This window comes from Emys orbicularis, chromosome 4 (genome assembly GCF_028017835.1).
Source record: "Emys orbicularis isolate rEmyOrb1 chromosome 4, rEmyOrb1.hap1, whole genome shotgun sequence".
Lineage (NCBI taxonomy): Eukaryota > Metazoa > Chordata > Testudines > Emydidae > Emys > Emys orbicularis.
Window position 1 is genome coordinate 135,458,390 of NC_088686.1, and position 14,182 is coordinate 135,472,571.

A 14,182-nucleotide genomic window follows, 5' to 3' on the forward strand; every position below is an offset into this window, starting at 1 on the left:
CCAAACAGAAATCCTTTTCATGCAAAGAAAAAGAACTGAGCGCATGTAACAGTGCCACCTGGTGACTTCTGTTATATCAGCAATCACATTCAGCAGAGAAATCAAGCCTGTCATTTAGATGGTAAGGATTGTCTTTTTGTTCAGTTTGTACAGCGCCCAGCGCAACGGGGTATAGTCCATGATTGGGGCTGTGATGTGCAGTGGTGATACAAGTAACACTGGAGTGCTGAATTTGTAACTGCTGGAATAAGGGCGATTTCAGACAATTGTGAGTGAGCTTGGAAATGTTTCATTGAAGTGCCGGGGGCCAAATCCTCCCCCCAGAGAGCCTTAAAGTCAAAGGTACTTAAACTCACGCACTGAGCAGATTACTAGCAGGGCCTGCGATTGCCGGAAGGGAAAGAATTCTAAACAACATCGCCTTTCCTTTTTGGCGCCTTTGCTGCCTTGCAGTCAGCTTGGACAATTCATGATTATTCATTTTGCAGCGATGCCCTGAGCCGCCAGTCGAGATCAGTGCTCCAATGGGCTGGGCGCTGTGCACATATTAAAACACGGCTCTGGTCCTAGATAGAGCCTCACCGCTTGGAGGTCAGTCGTCTCACAACTACTCTCCTCTCTTTCCCTGCAACACCACACCTGGGGAGTGGGAGAAGAGGACCTGGCTGCTCCCCCCAAGCCCTGGGAGCGGGGAAAAAGGAGCAGGGGGGGAGCTGGGGCAGTGGGAATCGATGCAGGGGCTGGGATACAAAAAAAAATTGGACATCCGGGAAGAGCCTGCGCCTATAACACTAGGCAGCTGGGCGCGTGCACTGAGGATCCTTACGGATTTCCCGGGCCAGCGGCCTCAACAAAGGGACGATTCTGAGAAAACCTGAACAGGCAGCAATGGGGGAAGGAGGGATAAATAATTGCTGCATGGGGAGAGGGACTGATATGGAGTTGGGGGGGGGGCCATGGACTGAATGAATTATAATATGGGGGTTGGGGAGAGGCTGGAAGCGCTGTCCCATCAGGAGGCAGCTGGGGCCAGTCTGGCCTTACTACTGTATAAATTTGGGTGAATTCAAGCTGGCAAAGTCCGTGTGTGTTGCAGGCGCGATGTTCAAAAATCAAGCGACCCTCCAAAAAACACAATAGCAGCACCAAAAAGGTCTCAAGATTTGGGGGAAGGGAAGGAAAGATGAGATTGCGGGCTCTGATTCTGGGTGGGCCGTATGGCCCTCTTCCCGCCTGCCCCTGAAGCCCCTTGATCTTAAAAGCACTGGTCTAATGATGTAACGCCGGCAAGCAAAGGTTTCGTATGATCCCCTGGCATTTCAGCAAATGACGGGGAAGTGACTGTGGGCAGGCGGGGGAGCGGGGACAGGAGTCTGTGTGTTGGGGGCATGAGATGTTTTGGGGTGGGTGGTGGAGGGACGCTGCTCCTTTAAGGCGTAGAAGGGAAAGAGAGGGCCTGTGAACCAGGAAGTGGAACATGCTGCCCCAGTGAGAGCTGGGCCCTAACAGAGATAGAGACTGTGCAGAACGGATGCTGAAGCTGACTTTGCTTCCGAGGCCCCGGTAGGGGTAGGGGGGAAATCAACCCCCTGGCAGCTACCCCCAGCTGGCTGCAGCTTCTCTCTGGGGCCTCCCTGGCGTGCTGAGTGGGGAAGCTGAAGGATTCACACAGCAGGCTGCTAAATCTAGAGTCAGTGCCTGATGGTCAGTGCTATAACGGAGGCTAATAGGAGCCACAGGTACTCAGTGCCTTAGAGCAGTGGTGGGGTTCAACCTTTCCAGGCTCCTGTCCCCCTTTCAGGAGGCTGATTTGTCTTGTGCACCCCCAGTTTTACCTCACTTAAAAACTACTTGCCTACAAAATCAGACATAAAAATACAAGAGTGGCACAGCCACTAGTTCTGAGAAATGGCTGACTTCCTCGTGTTTACCATATAATTATAAAATAAATCGATTAGAATATAAATATTGTACTTACATTTCAGTGTATAGTATATAGAGCAGTATAAGCAAGTCATTGTATGTATGAAATGTTAGTCTGTACTGACTTTGCTAGTGCTTTTTATGTAGCCTGTTGTAAAACTAGGCAAATATCTAGATGAGTTGATGTAACCCCTGGAAGACCTCTGCGTACCCCAGGGGTACACATATCCCTGGTTGAGAACAGCTGCCTTACAGAATCAGGCCTCTTCTGTGGCAGAGCCTAGCTATGTAGACCTGCAGACTCTCTGGATTGAACATTTTGGCCTGAGATTTCCCTCTTGGGCACAGTCCGAGCTAGGATTTGGAAGGTGCTGGCAAATATATGTACAAGGGCCTGTGCCTTTAGCATGCATAACCCAGGTCGAGATGGCAATTCTTAGCTGCTAATACATTAGCCCACACCTTTCAAATCCTTGTCTAGACAAAGCCTGGGGTGCCCTGCGTCTCCCCCAGTTCCATTTTGCAACCGTGGGGGCGGGGATAAAAATTGACATTATATGGTCTTAAATGGTGACTAATCTCTCCCAGACGTACTGGACCGTGCCCCATCCCGCTGATCTCTTTGGAGTTCTGCTGAGTGAATTTGGATGGCCGTGTGGCTGGAGAGCCGACGTCTCGTTCGTGGGCTGTCAGGACAGCACCCATCTCCCTGTTTCGTTTGTGGGTTTAGCCTCCGGGGCTGGGGGCTCTGTGGTATCCACAGCTATGGCACTTGCACCGCCCAAGTGTCCTGAGATTTTAGAGGCTTCCTTGGGAGCCTGGGAGCTCCCTCCCAGAAGCCATTCCCAGCACAAAACCTGCTCAGGGCCACATTTTCCCTCCTGTCCTCCGTGCGCACCACAGCAGCGTGGTCTAGTGGGTGGAACAGAGCGGACTTGGATTTGAGTGACTTGGTTTCTATGTATTATTAAAACCCTGCAAACAAGGCCTCTGCAGATTCTGTGGGTGCATTTCTGGATTCTTATTTGTAAAGCAAACAAACCACTTGGCCCCAAATGTGGCCCCACAGGTGGAATATTTTTGTTATGCATTAGATGTTCCCTGTACCGGGTTTGCAATGTGAAGGTTGCCTCTAGGCTCCAGTAACTGCCCTGCTTGACCGTGGGTGCCAGGCCCAGCAGCTCCCTGCTCCTACCTCCAAGCCAGTGTGGAAAACAGCCGTCCAGGGCTCAATGGAATTCACTGTCTGCTGTAGCGTTGTGTGCCAGGCACCTGGTAGGGCAAATCTCTTCACCCCTGTCTTTGAGGTAGCTGAGGGGCAGCGGGGTGCTGTGCGTGACAAGGGCTGTCTACACAAAATGAATTTGCTCTTCATCTTTTGTGTTAGCTCGTGAGCTGCTGCTGCTCCTCTCCCTTGTGTCACGGCTACAGGAAGTCACTGAGGCAAATGCCGTGGCTGGATTTTAAAAGGGGCTGCATGATTTTATGGCCAATAATAGTTAGGGGACCTAGGAGAAGGCTAATCCAATCAGTGCTCCAGGGCAGAAGCCAATTGCAGCAAGTCAGGAAGGAATTCTTGCCCTTCCCCATGCTGCGTTCTGCAATAGGCTAACTCTGTTGTGGGATGTTTTCACCCTGCTTTGAAGCTTTTCTTGGAGATGGGAGATCTTACTAGGCAGACCGGTGTTCCCATCTGTCTCCTGGGGTATCTTACTATCTCGGCTGGTACGTGGAAGGAGACAAGATGATTGGATCCACTATGGCAGGAGATGGGGTACTGGGCTAGACAACCCAGTGGTCTGATCTGGATGCTGGGTACCATACTAGATGCACCAATTGTCTCCTATGCAGCCCTTTTATGGCCTGAGCCAATATATGGCAAATCCTACTTTCCCCTCACCTCTCCTGGCTGCTCTTGGGGTTTTACTGCATCGCCGGGCGGCCTTGTGATGTGCCCCATCCACATTGGATGTGTCCTTTGCAGGGCCGATGAGATGGAAGCTCCCCCAGCTCCCTGGCTGCAGAGGTTTGACAAGCCTTCCCGTCTCCTCCTCCACACGCTGACGTCCGGGCCGTGCGGGGCACTGGCTGCCTTCCGAGCCCTCCAGCGCATCCGGGCCTGCGACGCGCCAGGGCAGGCGTTCCATTGGCAGATCTTCACCGAGACCTTGTGTGCCGAAGAGCCCGTGCTGCGGGGGCCCGAGAGGACCCTCACCCTGTGAGTCGCTTACGTTGTCTATTTAGAAAACTCGCAATAACTTCTCTGTCCGGCAGTTGCTTTGGCCCTTTAAGGGCCCGATCCTTCACGGTGCTGATTGCCCTTAATTCAAGCCTGTGGGAGATGAGGCAGCTCAGCATCGTTCAGGACCAGCCCAGGAGTGCCAAACCTCTTGCTCATTTACTGCACTGGGAGTGTGGGTTGAGTAAAGAGGGCAGGCTTGGCCCTGAGTGTGAAGAAGGAACGTGCTGGTGTGTGTATTAATAATGCTTTGCACACACGTGTCTGCATAACTAACCGCTGCAGTGCCCACGAGAGGCAGGGGGGCTCCCTGTGTCACGCGGGGAAAGGTGAGGCAGACAGACAGAAAGTGCCCAGTTCCAGAGCGGGGCCGTCGTGTGGTCAGAACGTTGGGGATCTTTCAGGTCAAGAGGGGGCCCAGACCAGATCCTTTTTTCTATAAACGCTCTATCTGACCCCGTCAGACTCCCGGGCAGCCCATCTCTGCTCCTCTGCCTGCTCCATTTCCCCCCAGCGGACGGTGAGTTAGGACTTCCGGAGGCAGCACCCGGCACCTGACCCTTTCCCTGGAGCAGATCTACGAGTGAATCTCTTTCATTCCTCCTTTCCCCCCCCTCCCTTCTGCCCCCTGCTTAGGAGACCGATACTGCTGCTGCTTCCCGTGCTGTGCCAGAGAAATCTCTTCTCCCTGCTGCACATGGTGCAGGGCAGTGTGCCGAAGGACTGCCTCAGCCAGCTGCTTCAGGCTACCAGGAAAGATCCCAGCCCAGACCTCTGGGTGCAGGCCCTGCGGGATCTACTTGAGAAGGGGCTGAGAGAAGAGAGGAGCTGTTGGACTCCACTTCCGCTGACAGACACGTGCCGGCAGCAGCTTAAAACTCTGTGCCAGAAGATCGTGGGTGGCACTCAGAGCAAACCGGACTTGGAAAGGAAACGGAGTTGGTTCATCCAGGAGCATCCAGGCCCTGAACTCTGGCTGGCTGGGGATGCGACCGACTCTGCATCTCAGCTTAGGAAACGCAAGCAAGTAGCTGAGGAAAGTCTGGACCCCGAGGGGGAGAGGCAGAGGAAAAGGTCCCGGTTGGAGGAGGAGGAGTTAGACCTGAAACCTCTGGCAGGATGCACCTTTGTGAAAGAAGCTGGTGCTAGGGAGGATGAGATTGGTATAGAGGCATCTGGACATGGGTCCATTCAGAGCCAAACCAGGGGGGCCAATGAAAATGCCCAGCCGGACACCATCATGGAGACAGGAGAGGCCAGTCAGGGTTGCCAGCGGGACGCAGCAGCAAAAGTCCCTGATTTTATGCAGGTACCAGCTAGTGTTTGAATTCCTTCTAAGTGAGTTATCTCAGTGCAAGTACAGAACGCAGAACCCAGCCTTTCCAATCTCCAAAGCAGTATGGCCAATGGGGAGAATATCCCCATTCTCCCCTCTCCACGCCTCACCTGGTGACGCTGTATCGCCTGCCCAATGAACAGCAGCACTGAACAGCTGAAACTTGTCCTGTACCATAAAGGCTACCAAAATTGGGCTTTGTGGAGTGACACGGGCAGGAGTGGGGCCTAGAGCCGAGGGCCTGCTCTTTGGGAATAAACAGTGTAGGTGTGAAAGGGATTATCTTGTAACTCCAGTTTCTCAGCCATTTTTTAGCAGCTGGCTCTCTTTCCAGAGGTCGCTGCTACTAATGGCTGCCTTTAAGTGGAATAATGACTACCATTGATATACCTCCTCCCACCCACAGATCCCAAAGGGCTCTGCTGACTGATTGCAAACTACTTGTGGCATTTTTAGGGGTCCTGCTGCCCGCTACCGAAATGCAGCTGCTTCTGGGGTGAAGCACAGCAGCCCTTTAACAGCGCACAGCAACTTAACACCACAATTCAGAACAGGAGAATGAAGGAAATGGCCCAGAGCACTGAGATTTGATTCTCTGCCTTCCCATGTCCCATCCCAGAAGCCAAAGGGGAAGTAAAATGTGCTGGGGAATTATCTGAGTGGCTTTGGGAATTTTGCCTCCCTCCTGGGGGATTTGTTCTTTCTAGGCTAACTATTTTTAAAATGTTTTTCCCAGATGCATGTGCCTAGACTTAAGATGCTGCTAGAGATGGAGTCAAATGTAAGTATTTTGCGTCTGCATTTCACTAGGAGCACTTGGTCCAAACCAGCTTGCACCAGGGGCTCCAGAAAGGGAATGCATTTGATCCAAGGAGACAGGCTTTGCAGGAAGAGGTGGAGGTGACCTGTACTGGGGAAAGGGCAGTCCTGCTGCTACATCAGGGGTGGGCAAACTTTTTGGCCCGAGAGCCACATTGGGGTTGCAAAACTGTATGGAGGGCTGGGTAGGGAAGGCTGTGCCTCCCCAAACAGCCTGGCCCCTGCCCCCTATCTGCCCCCTCCCACTTCCTGCCCCCCTAAGAACCCCCAACCCATCCAACCCCCCGCCCCCCAGCAGTTACCTGATTAACCCCTAACACCTGAGAATTGATTCCCTTTGCACGTTTTCATCTGGGCTGATGTCACTGCAGATGCTGCTCTTCTTCCTATGCATGAAGTTGGACATCTTGTGGCTTTGCTGTGCTCTGAACCTGGGTCTGTCCAAACTTCTGTGTTAAGCAGCAGAGAATGGTTTCCTTTGAAACCAACTGGGGGAATGGGGATAGAACCTGTTATTCGAATGGCCTGTTTGATCTCCTGTTTCTCTTTAGCAAACAGATGGGACCGCCCCTCCCGAACTGCAGATCCTGAACGAATGCACCCCTGGCCAGGTGAGCGGGCAACGGTAACACGGGGAGGGATGCCGATTTCAGCCCGTATAAAAATCATCCCGAGGGAACCCGCCTCTAATCCCTTTGCTCATTCTTCGGTGCTTGGGAAATGTCCCGCTGCTGTCTGTAATGCTTGTACGGCCTCTCTTCCAGCTGGAGGGACTGTGCTCATTACTCCAGCTCTCAGAGCATCCGGAACGTGTCCTTGTGCATTTCTGCACCTGGCTGCTGGCTCTCACGCCCGAGCTCAGCTACACTAACGCCGCGGTGCTGACGGAGCAGCTCTTCCTCCAGCGGGTAGGTACCGATGGCCCACGCCTGGGGTGCTGAGCTGGCAGACGGCCTCCAGAGACCGTGTCCTCCAGGATCCATTCTCCTGATTGATAGACACGCCTTCTGGGGAGAGAAGGGGTTGTATGTTGTGTTTCATGCTGGTGAATCCCTGGAGACTGAAGTCCTGCCTGTACAGAACAGGTGCAGCACTGCGCAGTGACAGGGTAAACTTTCCCCGTCTGGTTCTGTCAATATGGATGGGAGAGGAGCTCAGGCTCCGTAACCTGTTCGATCCTTGACCTCTCTAAGCCTTGAGCCAGCTCCCAAGGCCAGTGCTGATGGGTTTTGTACCATTGGCACCTGCTTACTAGGAACTGCGCTAAAAGACACCGGCTCACTGCTTGTGGGGACGATAACCCCTTTTTGCAACTGCTGCCTTGGGCTGGAACCAACAACTTTCTGGTGAGCAGTGCTAGCGCTCATCCCCAATCCCCTGAGCCACCCAGGCCCACAGTTACAAAGGTATTGACGGCTGTAACTTGGGGGTCTATGCTGAGTTGTGTTCCTGCTGTTGACAGAACCATCCTGTAGGAACCATTCTTATAAACCATTTATTGAATGCTGCAAATTTACACAGCCCTTTGCTAAATCTTTTAAAACCTTACGGGCCCTGCCCCAGGTGCTTATACTCTGAGATGGAGCCAAGAGCTGGAACCGGTGCTGAGCCCAGGGCAAGCGTGGGCAGTTACTGGTGAGCACAGGAAGGATTCCAGACAGAAGTGGATTTGAAGGAGGAGGCAGTGAGACAGTCCTTGGTGGATAAGAAGTGGGTAAAGATTTGCAGACATGGGCCCCAATCCTGCAAAGAAGCATGTACGTGCTTAAAGCTAAGCACATGCGTCAGACTTTGCAGACTCAGCATCATCGGGAGCAACCTGATAGGCTCTGGGTGAAGAATGGGAAGGAGAAAGAAAGGGACAGAGAGAGCTGAAGAAGTCAAGAAGCTGGGAGGCTGGGTTGGAGCGTAAGGAGTAAGAGGAAGTGAGTGGAGATGGGGACGAGGTCACATATGGCCTTGGACATGAAGCGAAGAGCATGAATATGTTCCAGTAAGAGCCAGAAAGCCAGTGAAAGGAATCACAAAAAAACAGCCATACTGGGTCAGACCAATGGTCCATCTAGCCCAGTATCATGTCTTCCAACATTGGCTGGTGCCAGATGCTTAAGTGAATGGAAAGAACAGGGCAATTACCGAGTGATCCATCCCCTGTCATCCACTCCCAGCTTCTGGCAGTCAGAGGCTTAGGGACACCCAGAGCATGGGGTTGCGTCCCTGACCACCTTAGCTAATAGCCATCGAAGGATCTATCCTCCATTAACTTATCTAGTTCTGTTTTGAACCCAGTTGTACTTTTGGCCATCACAATGTCCCCTGGCAACGAGTTCCACAGGTTGACTGTGTGTTGTGTGAAGAAATACTTCCTTTTGTTTGTTTTAAACCTGCTGCCTATTCATTTCATTGGGTGACCCCTAGTTCTTGTGTTCTGTGAAGGGGTAAATAACACTTCCCTATTCACTTTCTCCACACCAGTCATGATTTTATAGGCCTATATCATATCGTCTGCCTCAGTTGTCTCTTTTCCAAGTTGAACAGTCCGTCTTTTTAATATCTCCTTATACAGAAATTATTCCATACCCATAATAATTTTTGTTTCCCTTCTCTGTACTTTTTCCAATTCTAATATACACTTCTACCCCGATATAACGCGACCCGATGTAACACGAATTCGGATATAACGCGGTAAAGCAGCGGGGGGGGGCGGGGCTGCGCACTCCGGCGGATCAAAGCAAGTTCGATATAACGCGGTTTCACCTATAACGCGGTAAGATTTTTTTGGCTCCCGAGGACAGCGTTATATCGGGATAGAGGTGTATCTTTTTTGAGAAGCGGCCACCAGAACAGCACATGGGTATTCAAAGTATGGGCGAACCATGGATATACACAGTGGCATTATGATATTTACTATCTTCTTATTTATCCCTTTCCTAATGATTCCCAACATTCTGCTAGTTTTTTTTTTTTTTTTTTTTTCCTGCTGCTGCACACTGAATGGATGTTTTCAGAGAACTATCCACAATGACTCCAAGATCTCTTTCCTGAGTGGTAACAGCTAATTTAGACTCCATCACTTTTTCTGTATAGTTGGGATTATGTTTTCCAGTGTGCATTACTTTGCACTTATCAACACTGAACTTCTTTTGGCATATTGTTGCCCAGTCACCCAGTTTTGTGAGATCCCTTTGTAACTCTTTGCAGTCACCTTTGGAATGAACTATCACTGGTGCAGATGATGTGGTCGGAGGAGGGCATGGGGTCTCCGGTAGGGATGTCAAGCTTGGATATGAGATCACTGCCCATGGCACTGGCTGGGTGTTGCTCTGTGAGCTCACTGGTTGCCGGCAGTGCCAAAGGGCCCGAGCGGCAGAGAAAGGGACCTTGGCCTGGCTGGACCAGAGTCTCTGCCCTGTGCCCAAGACATCCCCTGACTTTAGCGAATAGAGCAAAACAGAATGGAACAGGTGCTGGTTCCTCCTTAGCTCCCTTCCCCTTCAGCAGGGGAGACTGCCATTTCTAAATGGTATGCGCTAGACTTGGTAACATTCCCCCCGTAGGCCCCTTAAACACCCGGGCTTCACTGACCCGCCCAAGGATGGAAAGTGTCCAGGCGACAGGGCCTGCATTTCCATGCTAAGCTGTATTTGTTCTGCATCTTCTTCCATGCCCTAGGTTCTCTCGCTGGCCCAGCCGGCCTCCCGTCATCTCATGGCTGCGCTGACCTCGTTCTGCTCCAAGTATGCTCGCCCAGTCTGCTGTGCCTTGATCACTCCAGCCCTGCGGGCCTCGGGGGCAGGTGAGTTCACAGCTCGTCCTACAGGGAGAAGGGCCCCTCTGCCGCCGGATGTGTGTGCTATGCAGCCATCTTGCTCTCACTACACTGGAGAGCTGCGTTACCTGATCTGTGGGTCACCAGTCGTTGTCTTTACGGTCAGAGACCACAGATCTGCTCCTGTTCGCCATCTCTGATGCAACCAGCCTGCTAAGTCACCTAAGAGTTAGGGCTCCTCAGCGCCCGGGAAAGCCCTGTCAAGCATTGACTGGCACCTCCTTTCGAATCGCCATGCAACAGGCACCGTGTATTCCGGAGTGAACGAAGCAGTCTGGTTGTGAGTGGTTGTTGGCAGCTCAGGGCGTGCGAATGCCTGAGAACTCCTGATCCGGACTGAGTGGGAGAGGGAGCCCCTGCCCCAGAACACCGGCTCCAAGGGACGAGCTCTGCCCTGGTGTAAGGTGGCACTACTCCAACTTGAGAGGAGCAGTGCCCTCTGACACCAGGCCCTGAGTGGCATGTCTGGAGTGAGACACGACAGCCCCTAGCTGGACTCTTTGGATGTGAGACTCTCTCTGACTGGGACTGGTATCAGTTATTCCATCCATGTGGCCGGGGGGAAGCCAGACTCTCTTCAGCCTGGCAGACAAGGCCTTTGCCCTGCAGCAGGTCGAGGAGCCAGGGCTGTGAGGACATGCCCAGTGTGCCGTGGTGGAGCTGACTGTGGGGGCGGGCGGAAGGGGATGGGATGTGACTGCTTGTGGCCAACGCTGCCATCTTGTTGTTGCAGGCCCTGAGCGGACGAAGCTAGTGTGCGAGCTGATAGAGGACAGCCTGGAACCAGAGTATGTGAGGCTGGTACTCAGGTAAATGCTTACAGAAGGGGAGGAATTTCCACCCACTCTGTGTCCCCTCGCAAAGGAATGACTCGGGTGTGATATCGCCCACTGGTTCAGACAGGCACTCCTCCCTCACTACAGACTGAGGGCCAGGTACCGTCCTGGATCCACACAATCCACTCCATTGCACACATGGGAACTGTGGGGCCAGCATGAGGGCCGTATACCCTGGAGAATTCTATGCGGGCAGAGGCGGGCAGTTAGCACTGATCTATTCCAAACAGTGCCCGCAGTTCAGCCATGTCTCTTTCTTAGGCGTAGACGACACTAGAAAGGGTTTGCTGGTCTAGCTACTCCAGCAAACTGCCCCTAATGCAGACACAGCTTCTACTGGCAAAATAATTCTCTTATCTGTATCGCTTATACCAGATCCTCTAACAAAGTAAGAAGTAAAACTCTGTCTGCGCTGGTATAAACGTGTCACCATTATTCACACCCCTACCCAACGTTTTATACCGGCCAGAGTTTCTAGTGTAGCCCTGGCTTTATTCTCCTCTCCAGCCAGGTCCTGGAGATGCCGTGGTCAGAGGAGCTCATCACTGTTGTGCAGACATTGCTGGGAAGGCAGGTGAGCAAACACATTCTCTCCTGATTTATTTAAATGACCCTTTTGAAATACCTGGTGTGTGAGTTTAGTAGTGGTGAAAGGTGCCGGCTTGATGGCCTGGAGTCCTCTGTCCCCTCAGAGCAGGACTCCACCTTGACCCAAGCCACCGCAGTTATTATCCACCGCCCGTGCTACCGTGTCTAGGCTGTGCGGCTTGAGATGGAGCATTGCATGCTGGGACCAGTAGTCTTCATGGGCAGCTCCTCCATATTACAGAGGAGGGCAGCTGCAGTCTGTGTCCCTCCCATGCAGCCTTCAGACACCTGGCAATTTCCCAGGGTATTTGGGTGCCCCTGCTGTTGGTGGGTGCTGACTGCTCTTTGGTTCAATTTATCCAGAACCTGCAGTGAGCCAGTCTGGGACACTTGGTGTCTGAGGTGGCCCTTGTTCCTTGTATTCTCCTTATTCTCCTTGCTCCGTGTCCACATCTCTTTTTCAGGTGGAGCTGCCCCCTGAGCTCTTTAACCTCCTGGTCCTGAAACTGTGCCGGCTGGCCCAGGAGTTTGCTAAGTCAATGAATTACACCAAGCTGATGATGGCTGTGCTGACCATATACAGCAGCAATGTGAGTCCAGACTGAGAGCTGTGAGTCCCGGGGGTCTTGCTTTTATGTGCACAGGGCCAAGAGGAAATTACACAAACACGAGCTCTGCTTAGGGTGTCCATTGCTCCAGCTCTTTGGTGAAAGGGATCTCAGTGTAAATAGCTTTCAGTTGGATGGGATTTTCTTCTTCACTTCCTGTCTTAACTGACTACACCGCTCATCTGGAATTCCTGAGTTCTGATCCACCTGGAACTTGGGAAGAGTCACTTAAATCCTGATTTTTTTTCAGAGGAGCTGAGCACCCACAACTCAGCACCTCTGGAAAACCAGGCCCAAGGCCCAAAATCAGTCACCCCTTCTGAACGATGGACTCAGTGGTTTAAGCACCAGGTTTAGAACCGCTAGAATGCCTGGAATCCCAGCAAGTAGATACATTGAGTTCTATGCAGTGTATTCAGTCTGGGCCTTTTGGCTGAGACCTTTAAAACTGAGCGCCTGCCTGCTGGAGGGGCATGGTAAGGACATTTTGAAACGTGGCCCCTGCTTTTGGGTGTTGCCGTTTTGGGGAGCTCTGCGTCAGACACCAAGGGCCTCATTTTTCAGAGGCATTGAGTACAACACCCCCCACAGCTCCAATGGAAATCAGTGGGTGCTGCAGTTGCTCAGCACCTCTGAAAATCAGGCCCAGTGCGTCTCCAGTTGGGCTCCCAATTCAGGCTATTAACACAGGGTAACACGTAGCTCAGTGGAACTCGGCTGTTGATGAGAAAGGAACTAACTCTTACCAGCCACCATTCCTTTGAATTGAAGCCAGAGTAGCCTAACCAACTTCTTTTCCCTCTTCCTTCACAGATTACTCCAGCCCATCGGAGACATTTGTCTGGTGCTCTGGATCTCAACCACACAGCTCTCCGGAAATCTCTGCAGGCTGCCCTGGAACAAATGGCTCCCAGGTGAAATAGCAAGTCCGTCCCCTACGTTACACGGGGATGGGAGAGCTTCATGGTCGTCTGCCCCAGCCGGGAACACCACAGGCTGCCCGGGAGGGCATGTGAGAAGACAGTTCTGAGCTCTTGCATTCCTAGTGTCGGTGTGATGGAAACGGGTGGAGATACCCTGAGATGCTGACATACGCGGGGGTGGAAACTGCACTGACATCTTGCTTTAGCTATTACTCCATGTGTAAGTTTCCCTGTCCCTCAGTGTTTTCTGATTCCTTCTTTCTCTCTTTCTTCCTCCCAGGTGAAGTTGCCCATCCTAATGGAACGGAGTGGTATAAATGTCTGCCTTCTCAGACTGCAGCCACCAAGGGTCTGTGCATGGCCCTTCATACCACCAGTGACTGTGACGAGCCCCCTCTGGCACAGGAGAAGGACAGCTTCCAGAGCTGGAGTTAGAGCCAGCGTAACGGAGCCTTGGAGAACAGGTCATGCCAAGTAATGTCAGACTGGTGCCTGCAGAATACGCCTGAAACAGAGACATCTGTTGAGTGACTCTAACGGGCAAACCTGGATGCCCCTTCAACTAAAGATTCCGTGTATGGAAAATCCCACAGCTAAGGAAGATCTACAATTCTAGGAGAACTCCCAACGTAGCTCCCCTTATTAATACCCCACCTGCCCCAGGTACCCCTGCGTTCCCACTTGGGCTGTTTTCTTGCATAAAAACCCTTCAGACATGGGGGGCTCACTCTGTATTTTTGGATCTCCCAACGTGGAGGGTTTTCCTGGCTAAGCTAGCTCAGAGTTGAGCGAACCTCCTCCCTTTAGACCTAGTGAAACTAGTTTAGATTAAATAACTTCCTCTCCCCCAGAACGGGAACTGGACCTTCCTTGAGGTTCAAAGATGACTCGGCCTTTTCACTTTCCCTTCCTGCGGCTGCCTCCACATTCTCCTTGGAAGTGAAAAAATATCTGATGAGGCCAGACTATGAGCAAGTGGCTCTAAAAGTCTCTTCTCATGAAACTTGCAGCAGATGGTTTTGATAAGCTTGTGATCTCCGGGGTGTTTATGTGACCTGGAGATGTTATTGGTTATCCCATA

At 52.1% G+C, this 14,182-nt stretch overlaps 1 protein-coding gene across 1 annotated transcript; it reads left to right on the top strand.

The window, feature by feature from the left end:
- Window positions 1–1,701: 1,701 nt before the first annotated feature.
- FANCE (FA complementation group E) lies at window positions 1,702–13,096 on the top strand. Its single transcript, XM_065404306.1, has 11 exons — window positions 1,702–1,739; window positions 3,908–4,141; window positions 4,799–5,471; window positions 6,235–6,279; window positions 6,869–6,928; window positions 7,082–7,225; window positions 9,990–10,113; window positions 10,880–10,955; window positions 11,490–11,556; window positions 12,035–12,160; window positions 12,992–13,096. Exons 1-11 carry the CDS (start codon window positions 1,702–1,704, stop codon window positions 13,094–13,096), a joined length of 1,692 nt encoding a protein of 563 aa, XP_065260378.1.
- The last annotated feature ends 1,086 nt before the right edge of the window (window positions 13,097–14,182 follow it).

What these genes read in the sequence shown, in the direction of transcription:
- FANCE (XM_065404306.1), top strand. Translation starts at nt 1,702, where the DNA reads ATGGTCAGTGCTATAACGGAGGCTAATAGGAGCCACAG. An exon ending in AGCAGCTCTTCCTCCAGCGG is followed by an intron (nt 7,226 to 9,989) that starts GTAGGTACCGAT and finishes TCCATGCCCTAG; the next exon opens with GTTCTCTCGCTGGCCCAGCC. An exon ending in TGACCATATACAGCAGCAAT is followed by an intron (nt 12,161 to 12,991) that starts GTGAGTCCAGAC and finishes CTTCCTTCACAG; the next exon opens with ATTACTCCAGCCCATCGGAG.